At 35.1% G+C, this 17,032-nt stretch overlaps 1 protein-coding gene across 3 annotated transcripts in view; it reads right to left on the reverse strand.

Annotated features, from left to right (window-relative positions):
* The window catches only part of TMEM161B (transmembrane protein 161B), a 68,595-nt gene that overhangs the window by 34,144 nt on the left and 17,419 nt on the right, over positions 1-17,032 (reverse strand). The window contains exons 2-3 of one of the 3 annotated variants that reach the window (XM_029942565.1): positions 11,305-11,408; positions 75-158 (exon numbers count right to left, since the gene is read on the reverse strand). In XM_029942565.1, coding sequence (XP_029798425.1) covers positions 75-158; positions 11,305-11,408 — 188 coding nt within the window. Of the gene's footprint in view, positions 1-74; positions 159-2,813; positions 2,824-11,304; positions 11,409-17,032 lie in introns of those variants that run through there. The other 2 variants (XM_029942572.1, XM_029942566.1) reach the window with 2 other exon arrangements.

Here is a 17,032-nt window from a genome sequence, read left to right on the forward strand (position 1 = left end):
GTGTTACTTAACCACAATACAAAAACATTTATATAAATTGTGTCAAATACTAACACTTTAACAATGTAACTTACCTATCTTTTCTGCTTTTCCCCTTTTGCTGCTTCCCTGCAAGAATTCTTAATTCTTCTTCTGTAGGATGTTGATACCATCTCAAACTAAGAAAAAAAGAATCCTTTTAAATAAAGAAATTAACATCACCAGAATTACTCACTTATGGTACAAATATTTATTGAGTTTCCTATGTGTGAAGACACGGAAGGGAATTATCAGGTGAAAAACTCTCATAAGAATTAGATACTACTGCTTAAGCCTTAAAAGGTTTTGATTCAAATCCAGCACTTACCAAGCACTTACTAGATGCCAGACCCTGCAATGCTGTTTGTAGGTATAGTTCTTAAAACTGACAATATATTAATATATAATAAGGCTATACAGGCTTACTATTAAAAGTAAATAGAATGAACTCTGCAGGTAAGAGCATATTAGAATTCTCCACCCATCCCTCATTTACACAGAAGAAATTGAAAGTTGTCTTAAAAAGAGTCCTTTGTCCTCAAAACTACAAATAGTCTTTACTTTCCTATCCTCCCATCCTTTAATTTAGTTGGAAAATTCTGAAACTTAATGTGTATAAGAATTAGAGAAAAAAGTTGTATTTACGAAACCCTTTAAGGTAGGGCTTGACTAACCAACAACTGGGCATATTTCACCTCCACCATGTAGCAAAAACCCCTAAACAAATCACTTATTCCCTCCCAAGCACCCACTTGTTCATTCTCAATTTCCTATCTCACCTGAACTTCCTATCTACTAACTACCTAAATTTGATATTCTAGTTTTATCTTCAATGTACCCTCACCACATATTATCATTAATTCTGTTCTTTAACTCTTAAAATTCTAACTTCTCTGCTCCCTGAAAGAACTTTAGTTTGGCGCACGTGCCTCTCTAGCTCTGTCTATGGCCAACATCTCTGACAGGTCTCCTTGTCTTGCCAGGACACTCTCCTCAATGCATGTTGATCCCAACTTTAGTTATCTTTCCATAATGCAAATCTTATTGAGGTAAATGCCTGTTTAAATCCTAAGAGTCTTCACAAGGTAAACCAGTAAGTGGCAGCGAAGCAAAGACTTTCACCAAGGCCCTGTTTTTATAAAGGAGAAACATACACTTAGTAATGCTAGACCTTCCAATTTTTCAATTATTAAAAAAAATCTAGATTTTTTTAAAAGTAAAATGTCTCAATTTAAAAAGTTAGCAAGTGATGTGCTGTTTTTAAAAACAATGCAGAACTGGCAATTTGAATAATTATTGAATAGTTGATGATGTTAAGAAATTCTTGTTAAAATTTTTTAGCTGTAAAGATAGGATTATAGCTACTTTTAAAAGCTTATATACTTTAAAGATATACACAGAAATATCTATGAATGAAATATTTGCTACAAAATAATATGTTAGAGGGAGGAGAGATGAAGGGGAAGACAGATGAAACATGTTAACCACCAGCTATTAATTGTGATATGTACATAGGAGATCATAACATTCATTATATATTCACTTATTCTGTCTACTCTTTGTATATGTTTGAAATTTTCCATTAAAATTAGAACACACACTGTAAGGCTCATATGTGCACAGGATTTGTGACCTACCATTTCCACAGACCTTGATGACCTGACTACTATCTACTTTACCAGACTCACCTTCAACAACTCCCCCTTTGAACATGACACTTCAGCTAGACTAAATGACATTTTACTCTACAAATTCTTTTATCCCTTGATGTTTCTACATATATTCTTGTATCTGCTTATAAATATCTATGCCCCTAACTGGCAAACTTCTAATTTAACTTTTACTATTTATAAAGCAAGTTGTCCTATGGTGTGAAAAAATAATGTATCTGGTCATTGTCTCCCATTCTTGGCAAAGAGCTCCAAAAGCCTCTGGAACTTCCTGAGTGAAGGGGATATTTTTGCTATGTTAATTAGAAGACTCTGGGTGGACCTCCAGATAGCTTCAGGATGGTGACTGCTCACCAGAAATATCAAATATGTGATTAGAGTGGAGAAACTTCAGCCATCTGATCTACAAGAAGGGGAAGGGGGCTAGAGATTAAGTTCAATCCTGTGGCCAATTATTTAAAATCATACCTCTGGACACTGGAGCTAAGAGGAGCATCTTGGTTGGTCAATACACTGAAGTGCTTGGAGAGTGACATGCCCTGACTCCACGGGGAGGGAAAGCAAACTGCACATCTTCCCAAACCTCTTCGTATATCATCTCTTTAATAAAGCTGTAATCCTAAGTATAGCCTCCTGAGTTCGAATTGTTCTAGCAAATGACTGAACCTAAGAGAGGTCATAAAAATGCCCCCAATCTGTAGCCAGTATACAGAAAAGAATGGGTGGCCTGGGGATTCCAAGAACATACAGCTGGCATCTGGAAACCTAGGCATTCTTAGAGAAATTTGTCTTTAACCCACGGGGTCTATATTAACTCCAGGTAGTATCCAAATTAAACTGCAGCTGGTAACAGACCAGTTGGATTAAAATGAAATACTCCCCTAACTGAAAGATCCTTAGAATGAAGATTTTATGACTTACTTGTTTTTGTCTACTTCAAAACTAGTACAGTTACTGGCATATAGTAAGTGCTCAAAAAGGATCACTGAACCAAAATTAATTCAGTTCTCCTCTTAAAGGTTTTAAAATAAAATCTATCCCAACCAAAAAGTCACTAAGCTATAATTAACATGGGAGAGGAGGCACTTCCTGAAATTTCGATTTAAGTCCAGAATTTTAACTTACAGTCGATTCTCGTTATTCGCGGTAGTTATGTTCTATAAAGTCGCCGCGAACACTGAACATTGCTCCTAGGGGAAATACAGGGTTAGGTTCCTGCAAGCCTCTGGTCACAACATTTTCATCAACCAATAAATACAAAACCTTGTTTTATGTGTGTTTATGTTCAAAGACACCTTATTTAATATATACTGTTGATTAGCATTAAATTCACAGCCAATAGCACTATAGTTCATGCCTAAACAAAGCTTATTTAATAACTACAATCTTAAGTATTTTCCTGATTCTGTGAATATTTCTAATGAATTTTCTCCATAAGGCCCATCATTGATAGCCCTCTTGAGCTTTGGAACACTAGACAACCCTTCAACACCATGCTTGGAGGCCATTTTAAATAGTGAAATCAACAAAAAGCTAAAGCTAAAATGTGAACAACATGGTACTAAACAGACCACAAAAAGCACACTTGTTTATAATATGAAAAGTGAAACAAGGCCTCAGCTGGGAACGTGGGCACTGGGCCACTCAATTTTTTTTGTCAATCTGGATATGTCTATGAATGATCTTGAAAGTCCAAGTATGAATTTGGATGTTACAAATGAACTTCAGGAAGTAAGCAAATCACAAATAACAGAATCCATGAATGATGAGGATTGAGCACATAATATTTAGAAGACTTATACAATAACTCATCTATAAAGACTGAAATTAGTTGTTTGGTGCTGAGAAATAATCACTAATTATTACTAATCAGTGAAAGAACTCTTAGCATGTAATGCTATAATAATGAAATATTTTAACATCCTTAACATTTTCTAGGACTCATTTCCTTTCAAATATACTTGAGCTTGTTTAATCTCATTTTGTGAACCCATTTTTCTAGAATGGATTGCATTTATTATACTTCTTACAGGACCACTAGGTCAACTTCAAAAGTAACAATTATTACTCAAAGCTGGAACCTTAATGCTGCTGGGTGCTCTTAAGGCCACTTCTAGTCTGTTACTCATGTATGTATCCATTCATCCATCCATTCACCATTCATTCATCAGACACTTATGAAGTCCCCTATGGTCAAGTATGCTGCTGAGCAAAGGAGATGTAACTACATACAATAAAGTCCCTGCTTTCTTGATGCTTATATTCTAGTTGGGGTAGAATTTAACCAAGTAAAAAAATGATCCGATACAACCACAAATTGGATACTATATAAAAGAACCTAACATGGTGAGAATGAGAGAGACAAGCCTTAGGTTGTACATTACAAAAATCTCTCTGAGATGACATTTACCTAGCAACCTAAAGGATGAGAAGAATGAAGGGGAACAATATTCAGAAAGAGAAGAGCATGTCCAAAAGCACAAAGACATGAAAGAACACAGAAGGCTGCAGTAACCAAAAGGTTAAAGAGGCAGCTGCACCATATGCAAGGAGAAACATATGACGGAGGCAGAGAGATAAACAAGGGATCAGATGATGCACAGCACCTGGATCACAGTATGGAGTTTAGACTTCATGCTAAACTAAGTCTCAAAACAGGATAGAGAAATAACTTGATTTATACTTTAAGAACCTTTTTGCTGCTCTGTGAATTATAAGGAGGCAAGAAGAGAAGGAGATACATTTGAGACACTGAGTCAACAGTGATGAACTACAAGTAGGAAGTCAAAAAAATAAGGAAGGCTATCTACCTTCTGATTTAAGGAAGATGGTGGTACATTTACTGAGATAGAACAAGAAGACTCAAAAACAGCTGAACAGTTAAGTACCTATGAGATAGCAAGTGAAAACATCTAGAAGAAAACTATATATTCAAATCTAGAGCTCAGAGATAACCTGGGGTCATTACCCATTTGTGGTATTTATGGAATCAATAATATCACCTAAGGGGAAAAGAAAACATGGCAGAAAGCTAAACAGTTAATAAGAAAGTGAGAAGTATGCATGAAGACAATGCATGTAACAAATCTGGCTATCACAGGAAACAGGAAAATAGGTCAAAACTAAGAAATGGACATGGGAAGGGCTTTGGTTTTTTTAAGGCAGAAGTGAGGCAGCGCTGTGATTCTTCTTTATTTGTAGTTGGTATGACTCTTAATAAGAGATCCTAAAAAAAAAAAAGCACGTGTATGGGTATGTGTGCTAACAGGAATAATCAATCGCCAATGGAAGTGAAGCAACTAATGACAGGGAAGAAAGGAATCAGCCAAAGGAGCAGTCTAGGTAAAAGTTAGAGAGAAGGGGTACTGAATACAAATGTAGGAATTGGCCCCTGTCAGACAGGACACCTCTTCCACAGGCCAAAATTAAAATACACAAACTTTCTTTAAAAATAAAGAGGGGCTGCACAAGTAACTAGGGTTGTGGGTTTGATGGTAAGGAAATGAGTGCTGGGCCCTGGTTTCAAGAGCTGAGGCTGAGGCAAGCATGCCTACTATTTGGGGGGAAAGTTTAGGCTGAAAGAGCTGGCTCAGAAATGGAGCACACAAAGACAGCCAGGCAGCATGGAGTAGCCACCTAAGATCTGAAAATTCTAAGTAAAATCCAGAAGTGCAGCTGCGCAGTTTTCCTCAACAGTCGATGCTTCATACACAGTTGGATTCCACATCACATGGTCCCCCTGTACTATAAGCTCTGGTCTTAGTTTTTAGACTTGTCTTTTGCTATTAGCTGGTATGTCTATTCCTCAGCAAAATGACTCACAATCTGCTTGTAGCTGCTGCACCATGCCTTTCTAATATGGGCTTGGAAGACAGACATAAAAGCTAATTAGCTTTAGATTCTATGTAGCAGTTAATAAGAAGGGTTACAAAAAATACAATTAGAGAAAAATGTTTTGTGCTAACATTCTAAAATTGCATATACAACATAATCACAACCATGAGAAGAAAATATGAATAGAAAAAATTAGAAGGAAATACAACAAAATGTACAAAGTGATTGTCTTTAGCTGATGAGAATACAGTCCATTACTTATTTTCCCTTTTTATCAATTTATTATCTTTTTCTACATCACAGGCATTACTGTGCTTGAAATACAGAGAAAAAACTTTAAAAAGTATTAAGAGGATCTTACTAAAAAGTAAACTTCTTGCATTTAAGTTAATGTATTAATCTCAGTGTATTTTATGACATTTACTTTGGCTATTTAGTGGCTTTTTTCCACTCATGTTCAAACTGTCAGTAGTGTCTCAGAAAATAAAGCCAACCTGGTGTTATACTCAATCACTAAAATATTTTTTAATAATTTTCTTATAAACCTCTTATATAGCATACTAATAGACCATTACTTAAGTTCAAAGGCAATGAAAACAATACGTTATCAGAAAATATAAAATGCATTAACATAGACTCCTTAAAAAATTTAAACAGCATTGTAATTTAAATAAACCACTTTAAAATTTTTTAGAAGTAAAAATTTCAGAAGTTTAAAATGGAAACCTAAACATGAACAAATATAGAAAAGCTGGGTACTGAGTGCAAGCTAAAAAAGGTTTTAATACATAATCATACAAAGCTCGATTTCAAAACACAGGCCATACAGACACTTTCAGTCTTCATTCTAAATCACACTAATTTCAACAAGTGAGAAAAAAAAAAAACCCTGAGAAAATAAATATCACTTAAAACCTAGAAAACCCTTCAGCACAAGTAGCTAAAATATCATTTGTCATACATATACATTATCTTGTTATTGACTGGAAATTTTCATAGGACAGCACAGCATTCTAGAACTGGAAGTTAAGATGACTAAGGCAAGGAGAGCAAGGACTCAGGCATTCCACAGGGTAGTAGCTGACGCTTTACACCTTTCCCTTGGGTCATACATAGGTCCCACCTACTGTGCATTTGAATAGTAGGTTTCTCTCACCAAAGGGAACTTGCAGATTCTTGTATCAGGCAACATGCAAAAGAGAACAAGCAAAAAGAATTAGAGCAACTGAGTATGAAGGCGTTGGTACACGCTCTTTACCCAACATAGGATCGGACAAAATCAGAATAAAACCAACCATAATGTATTTCCAATGAAGGGCACATGACAGGAAGTAGCAAACCAAAGTGAGAGCCTCAGGAGATGAAGGGGTAGAGAAGAATGCATAAGGTTTGAGCTAAATAATCAAGGACAGGGAAAGCAGGTTCAGCAAGGAAGCTACTGCAGGGGAAAAAAAAAAGCAAAAATCCTACTTCCTCATGCAAAACCCACTATTCAAATGTACAAAGAATGTAACCTATCACTTACCTCTCCAAGAAAAGAGGGGCCAAGCAAACTTCAAAACAAAAAGGAACTTTAATTACATAGAAAGTAGAGAATACTTTGACTACAATACAGTGGTATGCTGGACGAGATAAAGAACTACTCTTAAAATGTTCCTTATGTTAGGGAAAAGCAGCTCAGATAAACCACCTTCCAATGATTTTTCCTTCCTTTGGGAAGGGAGGGAGGAATAGAGCAGTCTGAAAGCACTAGACTCTTCACTGTCAAGTTTTCAAGGTTACACGTTACAGGCAGAAGAGATTTTGTTACTTAAGTTCTTGCTAAAGCCGAATCCCTTCAACGAAATCTGATAGCCACATAAAAAGGCTTGTAAAAAAAAAAGAGAACTAATGACATTTTTCAGAAGAAAATATTTTATCTATTAAAAAAAACCTGGAAGAATGGAATACAAAATATTTATGATTTAGTAATGTGGAATAAACTTAATTTCAAATAATGAGGTAAGAATCTGAACAGATAATATTTCTTAAACTCTGTGCTTAGCATATTTGTGGTAATCAACTTCAGTGCTGAGATACCTCTTAATTTAGAATAAAAGGTGCTATGTAGTCACAGGAAAGGTGGAAGAATACAGTAAGTGAAGAAAAACCATACACTAACTACATATAATCTGAAGGATAGCTTATAAAAGGCCAAGTATCACTAGGAACAAAAGGTAGAAAAAAATCTTAAATAAATTATTCAGTAAACTGCCATAAGAAGTCACAATAATTAATTGTAAAACAGTTAACTTCCATCATTCCAAACTCTGTTCAAGTATGTCAGCTCCAGGATAAGGTCTGGAGTTGATGAGCAGCCACAAAGCAAATAAAGACTATACTGTGAATTGAACTTCAGGATAAGAAGTCTAGATCTGTTTCATTTTTCAGTATGTGAATGTGAGTAGAGTTAAATGAGTTTTCTCATTTATATACACGGTATCACCTACTGCAGGGAAGGACTAGACACTCACCAATCTTGGTTTTACTACTTAGATACAATGAAAACTACGTTTCCAGACAGACCTGCACTGTGGCATTAATTAGTCACAGGGCCCCAGTCTATGGAATGTGGGCAAAAATTACAGATCTACTTCTAAGTGTGGGCCTTGAATCTCCTGAAAGATCCAGAGGCTACTCCCTTTACTTGCCATCAGACACAGCATCTAACAGAAGATTCCAAGGTTTCAGGAGGAACACAAGAGCCACAAGACAGAAGAAGCCTAGAGTCCCTAAGTCACCACTGGAAAGACAGCTGAATCCTAAAAATACCATTCTGTCAGGAATCTACCTTGAGAGCTGCCCAACAGCCCCTTTCTAACTCTTCCATTGGACCCTCATTCCTGCCTGAGGAAACAGAATGAGAAACTTTCATTAAGTTCAGACACTGAGATTTCTGAGGTCATAACATTCCCCAGTACATCTCCTGTCCTAACTAATTCACAGTGTACAGATCCAAATAGGAAACAAAACCTTTTATCAATATTGTTTTATAACATTGTAAAGGTATTATTAATGGAATTAAAACAAGGCTAAAGACTATGCAGTTTTTTTTTAAAAATTAGAGCTCTACAATAGTAACAGCAATATTATTTAACAAGAGCTAGAAAATTAGTTTTTTAATATTAAAAATCAACAGGCTAGTAATTAATAAAGCAAAAATGTTTATTCCTTCAAGGCACTGACTTCTTTAAGTAAATGGCAGGCTTACTCTTTAAATCAGCATAATAAAATCCAATGTACTTTAAAGTCTCCATTCCAAAAAGACACAGATTGATGAGAGATATGGGCATAAGCTAATTTATATGATACCAAAAGACAAGCCATAACTTTAAAGGGAAATATGAATAATTATTTATGATATGAAGATATAATACTAGTGGGACAAATATTAGAATGATATATACAGAACCTAAAAATAAGTCTCTTCTGTCATACTCATGGTTAACCTTTCATGGTACTACATAGCTATTCATGTGAAAAGTTCTATTCAGTTGTCCCATTTAATACAGTCACTCCCAAGCATTCCTACACTGTTCCTAATTTTAAGTCTTCATGAGCCTCTTGCCTTAAATTCTTTTAAGCATTTTATAGATGATAAAGAATACCCTCAGATTTTTCTCTTTAACTCAACAGTATCATATGGTTTAAAATGCAGTCATTTCTTATCAATATTTTTACATGAGCAATTTAAAAAGGATTTTACATTTTATCACTATTAAAACAGCATAATTTCCTATCATTAAAGGTGTAAAACACTAATCCTAAAAGGATATCCCAAAAGGATAGTCAATGATCTTATTGAACAGAGTTAAGCAACAACATTAAGCAATTTGACTTCACTAACTAAAAATTTCAAGAATAACACTAACAAAAGATAAATCTTAAAAACACACACCCCAAAAAAAATAAAACAGGGAGGAACTGAAACTATAGCAGAAAAATAACAATTACTAGAAAATTCTGATTGCTATCTTTGGAACCTGACTGAATCAGAGACAGTATTAATTAACACTAAAGTTAACTGTTTACAAAAGCAAATTAAGATTACCGAAAAAAAAAAATCCACTTCATGTTTATTTTTAAATGCTGAACTCTCCCTCAAATCTGTAGTATGTATATTTACAAAACATGTAGTATGTATAATTACATCCATGTCAATATTTGTCAAAAAAATTTTTAATTATAATACATAATTCTGATATTAACAAAGAGAAAACAGGTTTTCAATCTCTGAAGATTTAGTTTTTACTTATAAATGTAAGTTTCACAAGGAACAAATAGAAAGCAGATTATATAAGAACACAGAAATTGCCTATACCCTAAAATGAGACAAGATTGCCAAGATCTTTAGAGCCAAAAAGAGATCTGGAGTCTCACTGGAGACTCATCATGAACAGTCTATAAATATGGCATTCTCAGTAGAATACATGCTACCTTAACATATTTTTATCTAGTTCATTAAATCAGATTCCATTTATTTAGAATGAATGATAATTTGCCCAGCTGAAGTTTACCCTTTCATGATCCATGGAAAAGGGTTTTGATAAGCAAAAAAAGTCAACAAGACTGTAGTTAAAAACTAGCTAGAGATGGCTGATTTTTTGTATAAATAACCCTGACAGAGGCTTTCAACTTCACTAAAACTTTAGTCATTATTTAATTTGCTAAAAAAACCTATGTTTTTAAATAGCCGTTCTCTCACACATTCCCTGCGTGTATGCATGGGTGCATACGCCAGTGATCAAAAACAATTTTAAGAACTCTGAATAATATTTTTCTGTATTTAAACAATATGAAAAGAAACACAAACAATAAATTCAACAGACGAGATTTAAGATTTTGGATAGAATGGCCCTGAACTAATCATAAAAGCTTATTATTTGTCTTGCAGTGTATGAAATCATTAAGAAGATAGGAACTATCCAATGTTTTCTAACTCCAAAAGGTCTAAACAAAAGAAACTGGATCTATAAATTAAAAGAATGCAGTTATTTACTGGAAATGAATAGTTAGAATAAAACTATTAATTGTGGTACCAAATCTATATAACTTACCTTTCATAAATGCACAGGATTTTGTCATGTATTTCTATATGGAATTTTCTTGCATTTGTCTCATACCTCCCTATATTCAACTTCTTTCCTTGTAACATCATTTTTTTTCATGCACATATCAGCAAGGCAACTAAGCTCTTTTGTGGAAGGACTGGTAATAGTAGTAAACTTATATAGCACAGTAGACAAAATTAAAACCATGCAAAATAGCTTTGTCCTCTCCTTGTTAAGCTGAAGTTTAAAATTCTTTGCAGTAAAACAAAGAATCCCTAATTTTCATAATAAACTCTCAAATGAGTCATCAATAATTAAACATATGCTCTCATTTTTCCCAACAATGGTGAAAATACTTAATCACTTCAATTTATTGTTTCCTCTCCTTGTTGACCAATTTTTAAGAAGGTAACTATGGGAAAAGTCATGTGGTATTTTGAATGGCCCTGGACAAAAAGGGACAAGAAAGGAGGAGGACTGAATTCTTGATCATGACCCAATTACTAAAAAACTAAACTACTAATATCTCAAGTAAGAAAAATAAGGAAGTTAGATTTTTCTCATAACTTCCCCTTGTCGTGTTTTTAGAAAACAGGAATTCATGCTCAACTTCTGGGAAGTCACTCAGCCTGAGACTTGAACTAAACAGAGATTTGAAAGTATCAGACACAATCAGTCTATCCTTGCCTTACCTGCCATTACAGAGTAGCCACCGAGCAAGAGAATAGTGAGGTATAATCTTCTGCATGATACTGGCCATCACCATGGTAACGACCAGCTGTATACCTATCACACCCTGTATTTAAAAAAAAAAAGTTTAACAAGGAATGAATTTAGATTTGAAGACACTGGTGGAAAACTTTCTATACATCCCCAAAATTATATCTTAAAAAAGATGAGTTTACAATTAAAATAAATTATTACCTGGCATTTAAGCATTCAAGACCACATGTTTGAACTTAAAACATTTTAATCTCATCTCATAATCCTCTACAAATTCCCCAAGGGTAACATCCATGTTAATAAAAGTTAAATGAGTTAGCATGCACATTTAAAATCAATTCCCAAGAACTGTTATGCGTTATTTAAGGGTATCAAAATAAAGTATAAAGTAGTGGGGTTTTTTTCAACTTTCTCCAAACTTACTCTATTTAATACATTTAAAACACTTTCTTGGCAAGCTTTAAAAGGAGTATGCCTACCTTTTACTTCTACGGTGGTAGTGAACAATTAAATGACTGAGTGAATGATTACAGAGCAATAACGATATTAAGTGTGAAGACAGAACTGGCCTAAAAGTCACTAGAAAAAAAATTAACTCATGCTGTCATCACCAACTTCCAGTGGGTGGGCCTTCAATAATGTCCAGAGCCTCCTTAGTTCACTCTCATCCCTCCCTATTCTCTCTGATAACTAATTCAAAACCTTCCCCATCTCCACACTTCAAACCTCCCTCAAACTTCTGTCTACCTGTAGAGGACATCTTGTGCTCACAAAGAAAATAAACACCATTAAATGAAAACCCTCACTTTTCACCAAGAGGCTCACAATCATTTACATCTGCCCTCATCTTTTCTCCACCCTCTGGAAATAACAGCATCTTCTATACAAATCCCTGCAGGTGTGCTTAAGAGCCCATCCTCCCTTAGCTTACTTACTGTATCTTCTTAAATCTCTTGTTTCTGAATCCTTCCTATCAGCATCATAATACCTTTAAGTCTCTTTCATCTTTCTGAAATAGAATAATGATTTTCACTCATTCTACAGCCCTCCTCCCTCATATTCACAGCTACTTGACAAAAGACTTATTTCCAGTTGCTTCTATGCTCTTATATCCCCATACAATTCCCATTTGACTTCTGCTTCAGCCTATTCCATTGAAAGATCTACCATCAAGATCACGTCATCTTGCCAAATTATCTTTCTTTATTTTAAATCTCAGCAATATCCCACAAGGCCTACCACATGCCTTCCTTTACTCACACCATGACAATCAATTCTTCATACTTCTCTTTGCTAGCTCCTCCCTCTATCTAAGCAGTATGAAAATAAAGCTGAATTCCTATCTCAAACATAATATACCATGTAAGTACATAAAAATATGAAAATGTTTAAAAAGAAGTAGTATAGTATACAGCTTTAAGAGCATGGATTCTAGACCCAAACTGCCTGGGATAAAATGAGCCATCTACTAGTTGCACGCCTTGGCAAAGGTTATTTAAACTTTATGTACCTTTATTACCTCTCCTATAAATTAAAGCTACTCATTTCACCTCCCTAATCAAGCTGTGGTTATAAATTATGCCTGATACAGAAAAAGTTCCATATGTATGAATGCTACTTGTTGTTACTATCGTTATCGCCTCTATTATAACTTTTTTGAAGTTTTTATTTTATTTCTGCAAGATAACTTTTTAAATTTCAAGGAGAAGGCTTTTCAAAAAATGACAAGGTTCTCCTGAGTGAAAAAGAAACTAAAAAATAGGTTGAAAAATATCAAATTTCATTGTAAGAAACCATTCCACTGACTGTTCATCACAGTAAGAAATGTACCACTGCGGGGTGGAATGGTGACAGTGGGGGAGGCTGAACATGTGCAAGCAACGGGTACACACGAACTCTCTGTACTTCTCAATTAATTTTGCTGTCAACCTACAAGTACTCTAAAAAGTAAACTTTATGAATTAAGAAAAATCCAATCTCAGCAACAGAGAATGATATAAACATGTCAAACAACTAACTGGGAAAAGGCATTTCCCATTCACATCACAGAGGGATAATTTCCTTATTAGATATCATAAGCAGAGTTCTTATAAATCAGCTAAATCAGCAGGAGATTATGTTCCAAGATCCACCTGTAAATGCCCAAAACCATGGATAGCAGTGAATCCTATATCCACAATGTTTTTTTTCTGTATGTACATACCTACAATAAAGTTTAATTTATAAATTAGGTACGGTAGGAGATTAACAATAGACAATAACAAAATACAACAATTACAACAATATACTCTAATAAAAGCTACCTGAATGTGGTCTCTCTCTCACAAAATATCTTACTGTACTATAGTCACCCTCCTTCCTGTCATGATGTGAAACGATAAAATGTGTAGGGGATTAGATGAAGTGAGGTGAATGTCGTAGGCATTGTAACATAGCATTTGGTTCCTACTGACCTTCTGACATGTCAGAAGGAGGATCATCAGTTTCCAGATCATGACTGACTGCGGGTAACTGAAACCATGGAAAGTGAAACAGTGCATGGTGGTGGATGAGGAGTAACTACTGCACTAAAAGACCAAATGCCTAATTAAAAAAAAAAAAAGAGGAAAAATATGTACAGGCAGTCCTCCAAAAAAGGGAAGTAAAAGTGGCTCTTACACAGGACGGCTTTTAAAATGCTTTTGAAACCTGCCTCAACTCTGGTTTTACTGTGGATATTTTACTGCCTTAAATTTTACCAACTGGGTTAAGGTTCAGACCACGTTCATATTCACCTAACAAAGGTTACATTTTTACCTTTCTACTTTCACATTTCCTATCACTTGAATTTACTATCCTATTTTCTGTGTAGTTTGTGATAGAAGTTCTGCAATCTCCATACAATGAATGCCATTACAAAGAACTCTTTCAGGCAGAACAGGGCCAAGAAATATATTGGTCTATTTGAGATTATAGACTTAAAAGCAGAAGATAAGTTTTCAGTCAGGGAAAGTTTTGTGGACAAAGTGAACCTCAATCTAGTCTTTAAAGAAATAAGTGACAGTATCACAGAATCTTCAAGGTCATCTAGTACAATCTCTTACAAATGTGTGCGTGTTTGTGTGTACATATACACACACACGTATTTATATATATACCAATGTATTAGAGCTCCTTAATAGCAGAAATCATATTTTAGTCATATCTAATAAATGTAACAAGTATTAAATAGCATTTTAGAAAAATTAATGGAAAATATATACAATGAAATGTGATGAACAGTAAAAGAGGGACATTGTGCTCAACTCTTTCCTTTTACTCCAAATCACTAAGCATGATATTGCTGATAGAAACAAAATTGAAGATGTAAACCAAGCAAAGGCAAAAGCAAACAAAAATCAGCAAACTGGATTGATCAGAATTAGAAATCTGAACTAGGTTTCTGCAACGGCCCAGACCAGAAATTATGAAGCTTTAAATTACAGTGGTATCTCTGGTACTCAGAAGAAGAATGCATTCTGATGATCTTTGGGCAGAATTCAGAAGCTTATCAAATAGAGAGGCAAAGGAAGAATTAAGGAGTACCCAAGAAAAGCAAATACTATTTTCAATGTAGTAGTTAATGTTTGACTAAAAAATGGTCAAGACAAAAATGTAACCTAACACTTTTATTATGCCACTTCCACTTTTTCTTTCAAATGGACTTTTTTTTAAGTTTACTTATTATTTTGAGAGAGTGTGTGCACATGTCAGACAGGGGCAGAGAGAGAAAGAACCTCAAGCAGGCTCCGAGCTGTCAAGTGCAGAGCCCAATATGCGGCTCAATCTCATGAACCGTGAGATCATGACCTGGGCTGAAATCAAGAGTCAGACACTTAATGGTGTCCAGTGACTCAGGGAGCCAATACAGAGCCCTACCACCACTTCTACCTTTTAAAACGAAGTTAGAAATATTATCCCAAAACCTCATCTATACACTGTCCTAAATTATTATTATATGCCAGTCTTCTTCCTGACTTTCTAAGAGAACACAATGAATCTTTCCTAGAATGTATCTAATCTTTTAGAGGGAGAAAATTATGTGGGAATTATTTCACCAAAGTTATTATATTATATATTATCAGTTATATATTATCAATTTAGTAGATTAATATTAAACTTAGATCAACTTTTGAGACACAATTATAGGGTACATTCTAGGGATTAACATGTTAAAATACAAAAAAAAAGTTCAATTCATTAACTAAGGGACACAATTTGAAATTTAGAAACAAACCATTCTAAAGATAAATACATAAAAATTATTATAAAACCCTGCCTTCACTGCCTAACTTAGTATCTATGTAAGCCTAGGTTTTTTTGTTTTTGGAATGTTTATTTTTGAAAGAGAGGAAGACAGAGGACGAGTGGGGAGGGGCAGAGAGAGAAAGAGAGGGAGATGGAATCCAAAGCAGGCTCCAAGCTCTGAAGTGTCAGCACAGAGCCCAACACGGGGCTCGAACTCACAAGCTGTGAGATCATGACCTGAGCTGAAGTCAGAGACTCAACCAACGGAGCCACGCAGGTGCCCCTTTGTATGCCTAAGTTTATACAAAAGCAGAATTACTGAACTGTTTAGCTTAAAAATAAAACGTCTTAAATATTTCATTTTTAATTAAAGAGTATGATTAAATATATTAACCATAAACAATCATGTATTTACCAACAGAAAACTGTTAAACTGGGAAGAAATATAGTGAGGCTACAAAGTCCATCCTGCTCAAGTCGCAAACACAACCATATGGAGCACTGACTCAAGTGGCTCGAATGCTTTTATTAATGCATCAAAACTTAACCAAAGAGATGGTTTCTGTCTAGGTTCATTGTCGCTAGGTCCTGATTCTCTTGATAACTAGAACTGGGAAAAGTCACTGGTGAAATGGCTTATATGACCCAGGACGGGTGATATACTAGGACAACTTAGGGTTCACCCTTTCTATATCTATTAACCTGAGGTCATGAAAAGCAAGACAAAGTAGTTTGCCTTTAGTCTCTAAAAGAATAATCATTTTAATTTTTGTCAGTAATCATTTCGCGGTAGGTTTAAAAAGTTCTTACCAAGGAAAATTAAACAACTCTCCAAGAAATAAAATATATCAAACATCAACATTTTATCTTGCTTGTTGATATTGAAAATAAAACTCAGAATACTGTGTCAGACTTAGTAGAGTTGACATTTTGTTTTGTTTCATTAAATTAGCTCTCCTGCTGACCAAATGAAACAAGGCACACACTGTTTATCATTTGAAAGCATATTTGAATATATACCTGGGACTCAGACACCCCCAAATGATTTCAAATATAATCTTCCTGAATAAATTAGAAGGGAGAAAACGAAAAGAGGGTATTACATATAGAGGCTGCTATTAGGCACCAGGCTTGAGAGCAGTGGTAACCTGAGTAAGGCAAAAGGGCCCACAGCAAGCAGACCACCAGGCTTCATGCAAACAAGCTCATTAAGCAACCCATCTCAAAATAAGCACAGGCCCTAACTGACCAATTAGAACCAGGCACGGTTCCTAAGATTACCGAAAAAGGGGAAATTCCCAAGTCCCCGCATTTCCTCACTCCGCCCTATAACTGCGGCCCCCCACCTCTGCCTGTGGCAGCCTCTGCTCTGTTGTCCTGCCAGCCACTCGCGTGCAGTGTATTCAGTAAACTTCGATCTCCTTCTGCCTT

The sequence above is a fragment of the Suricata suricatta genome, chromosome 6 (assembly GCF_006229205.1).
Source record: "Suricata suricatta isolate VVHF042 chromosome 6, meerkat_22Aug2017_6uvM2_HiC, whole genome shotgun sequence".
In the NCBI taxonomy this organism is placed as follows: Eukaryota; Metazoa; Chordata; class Mammalia; order Carnivora; family Herpestidae; genus Suricata; species Suricata suricatta.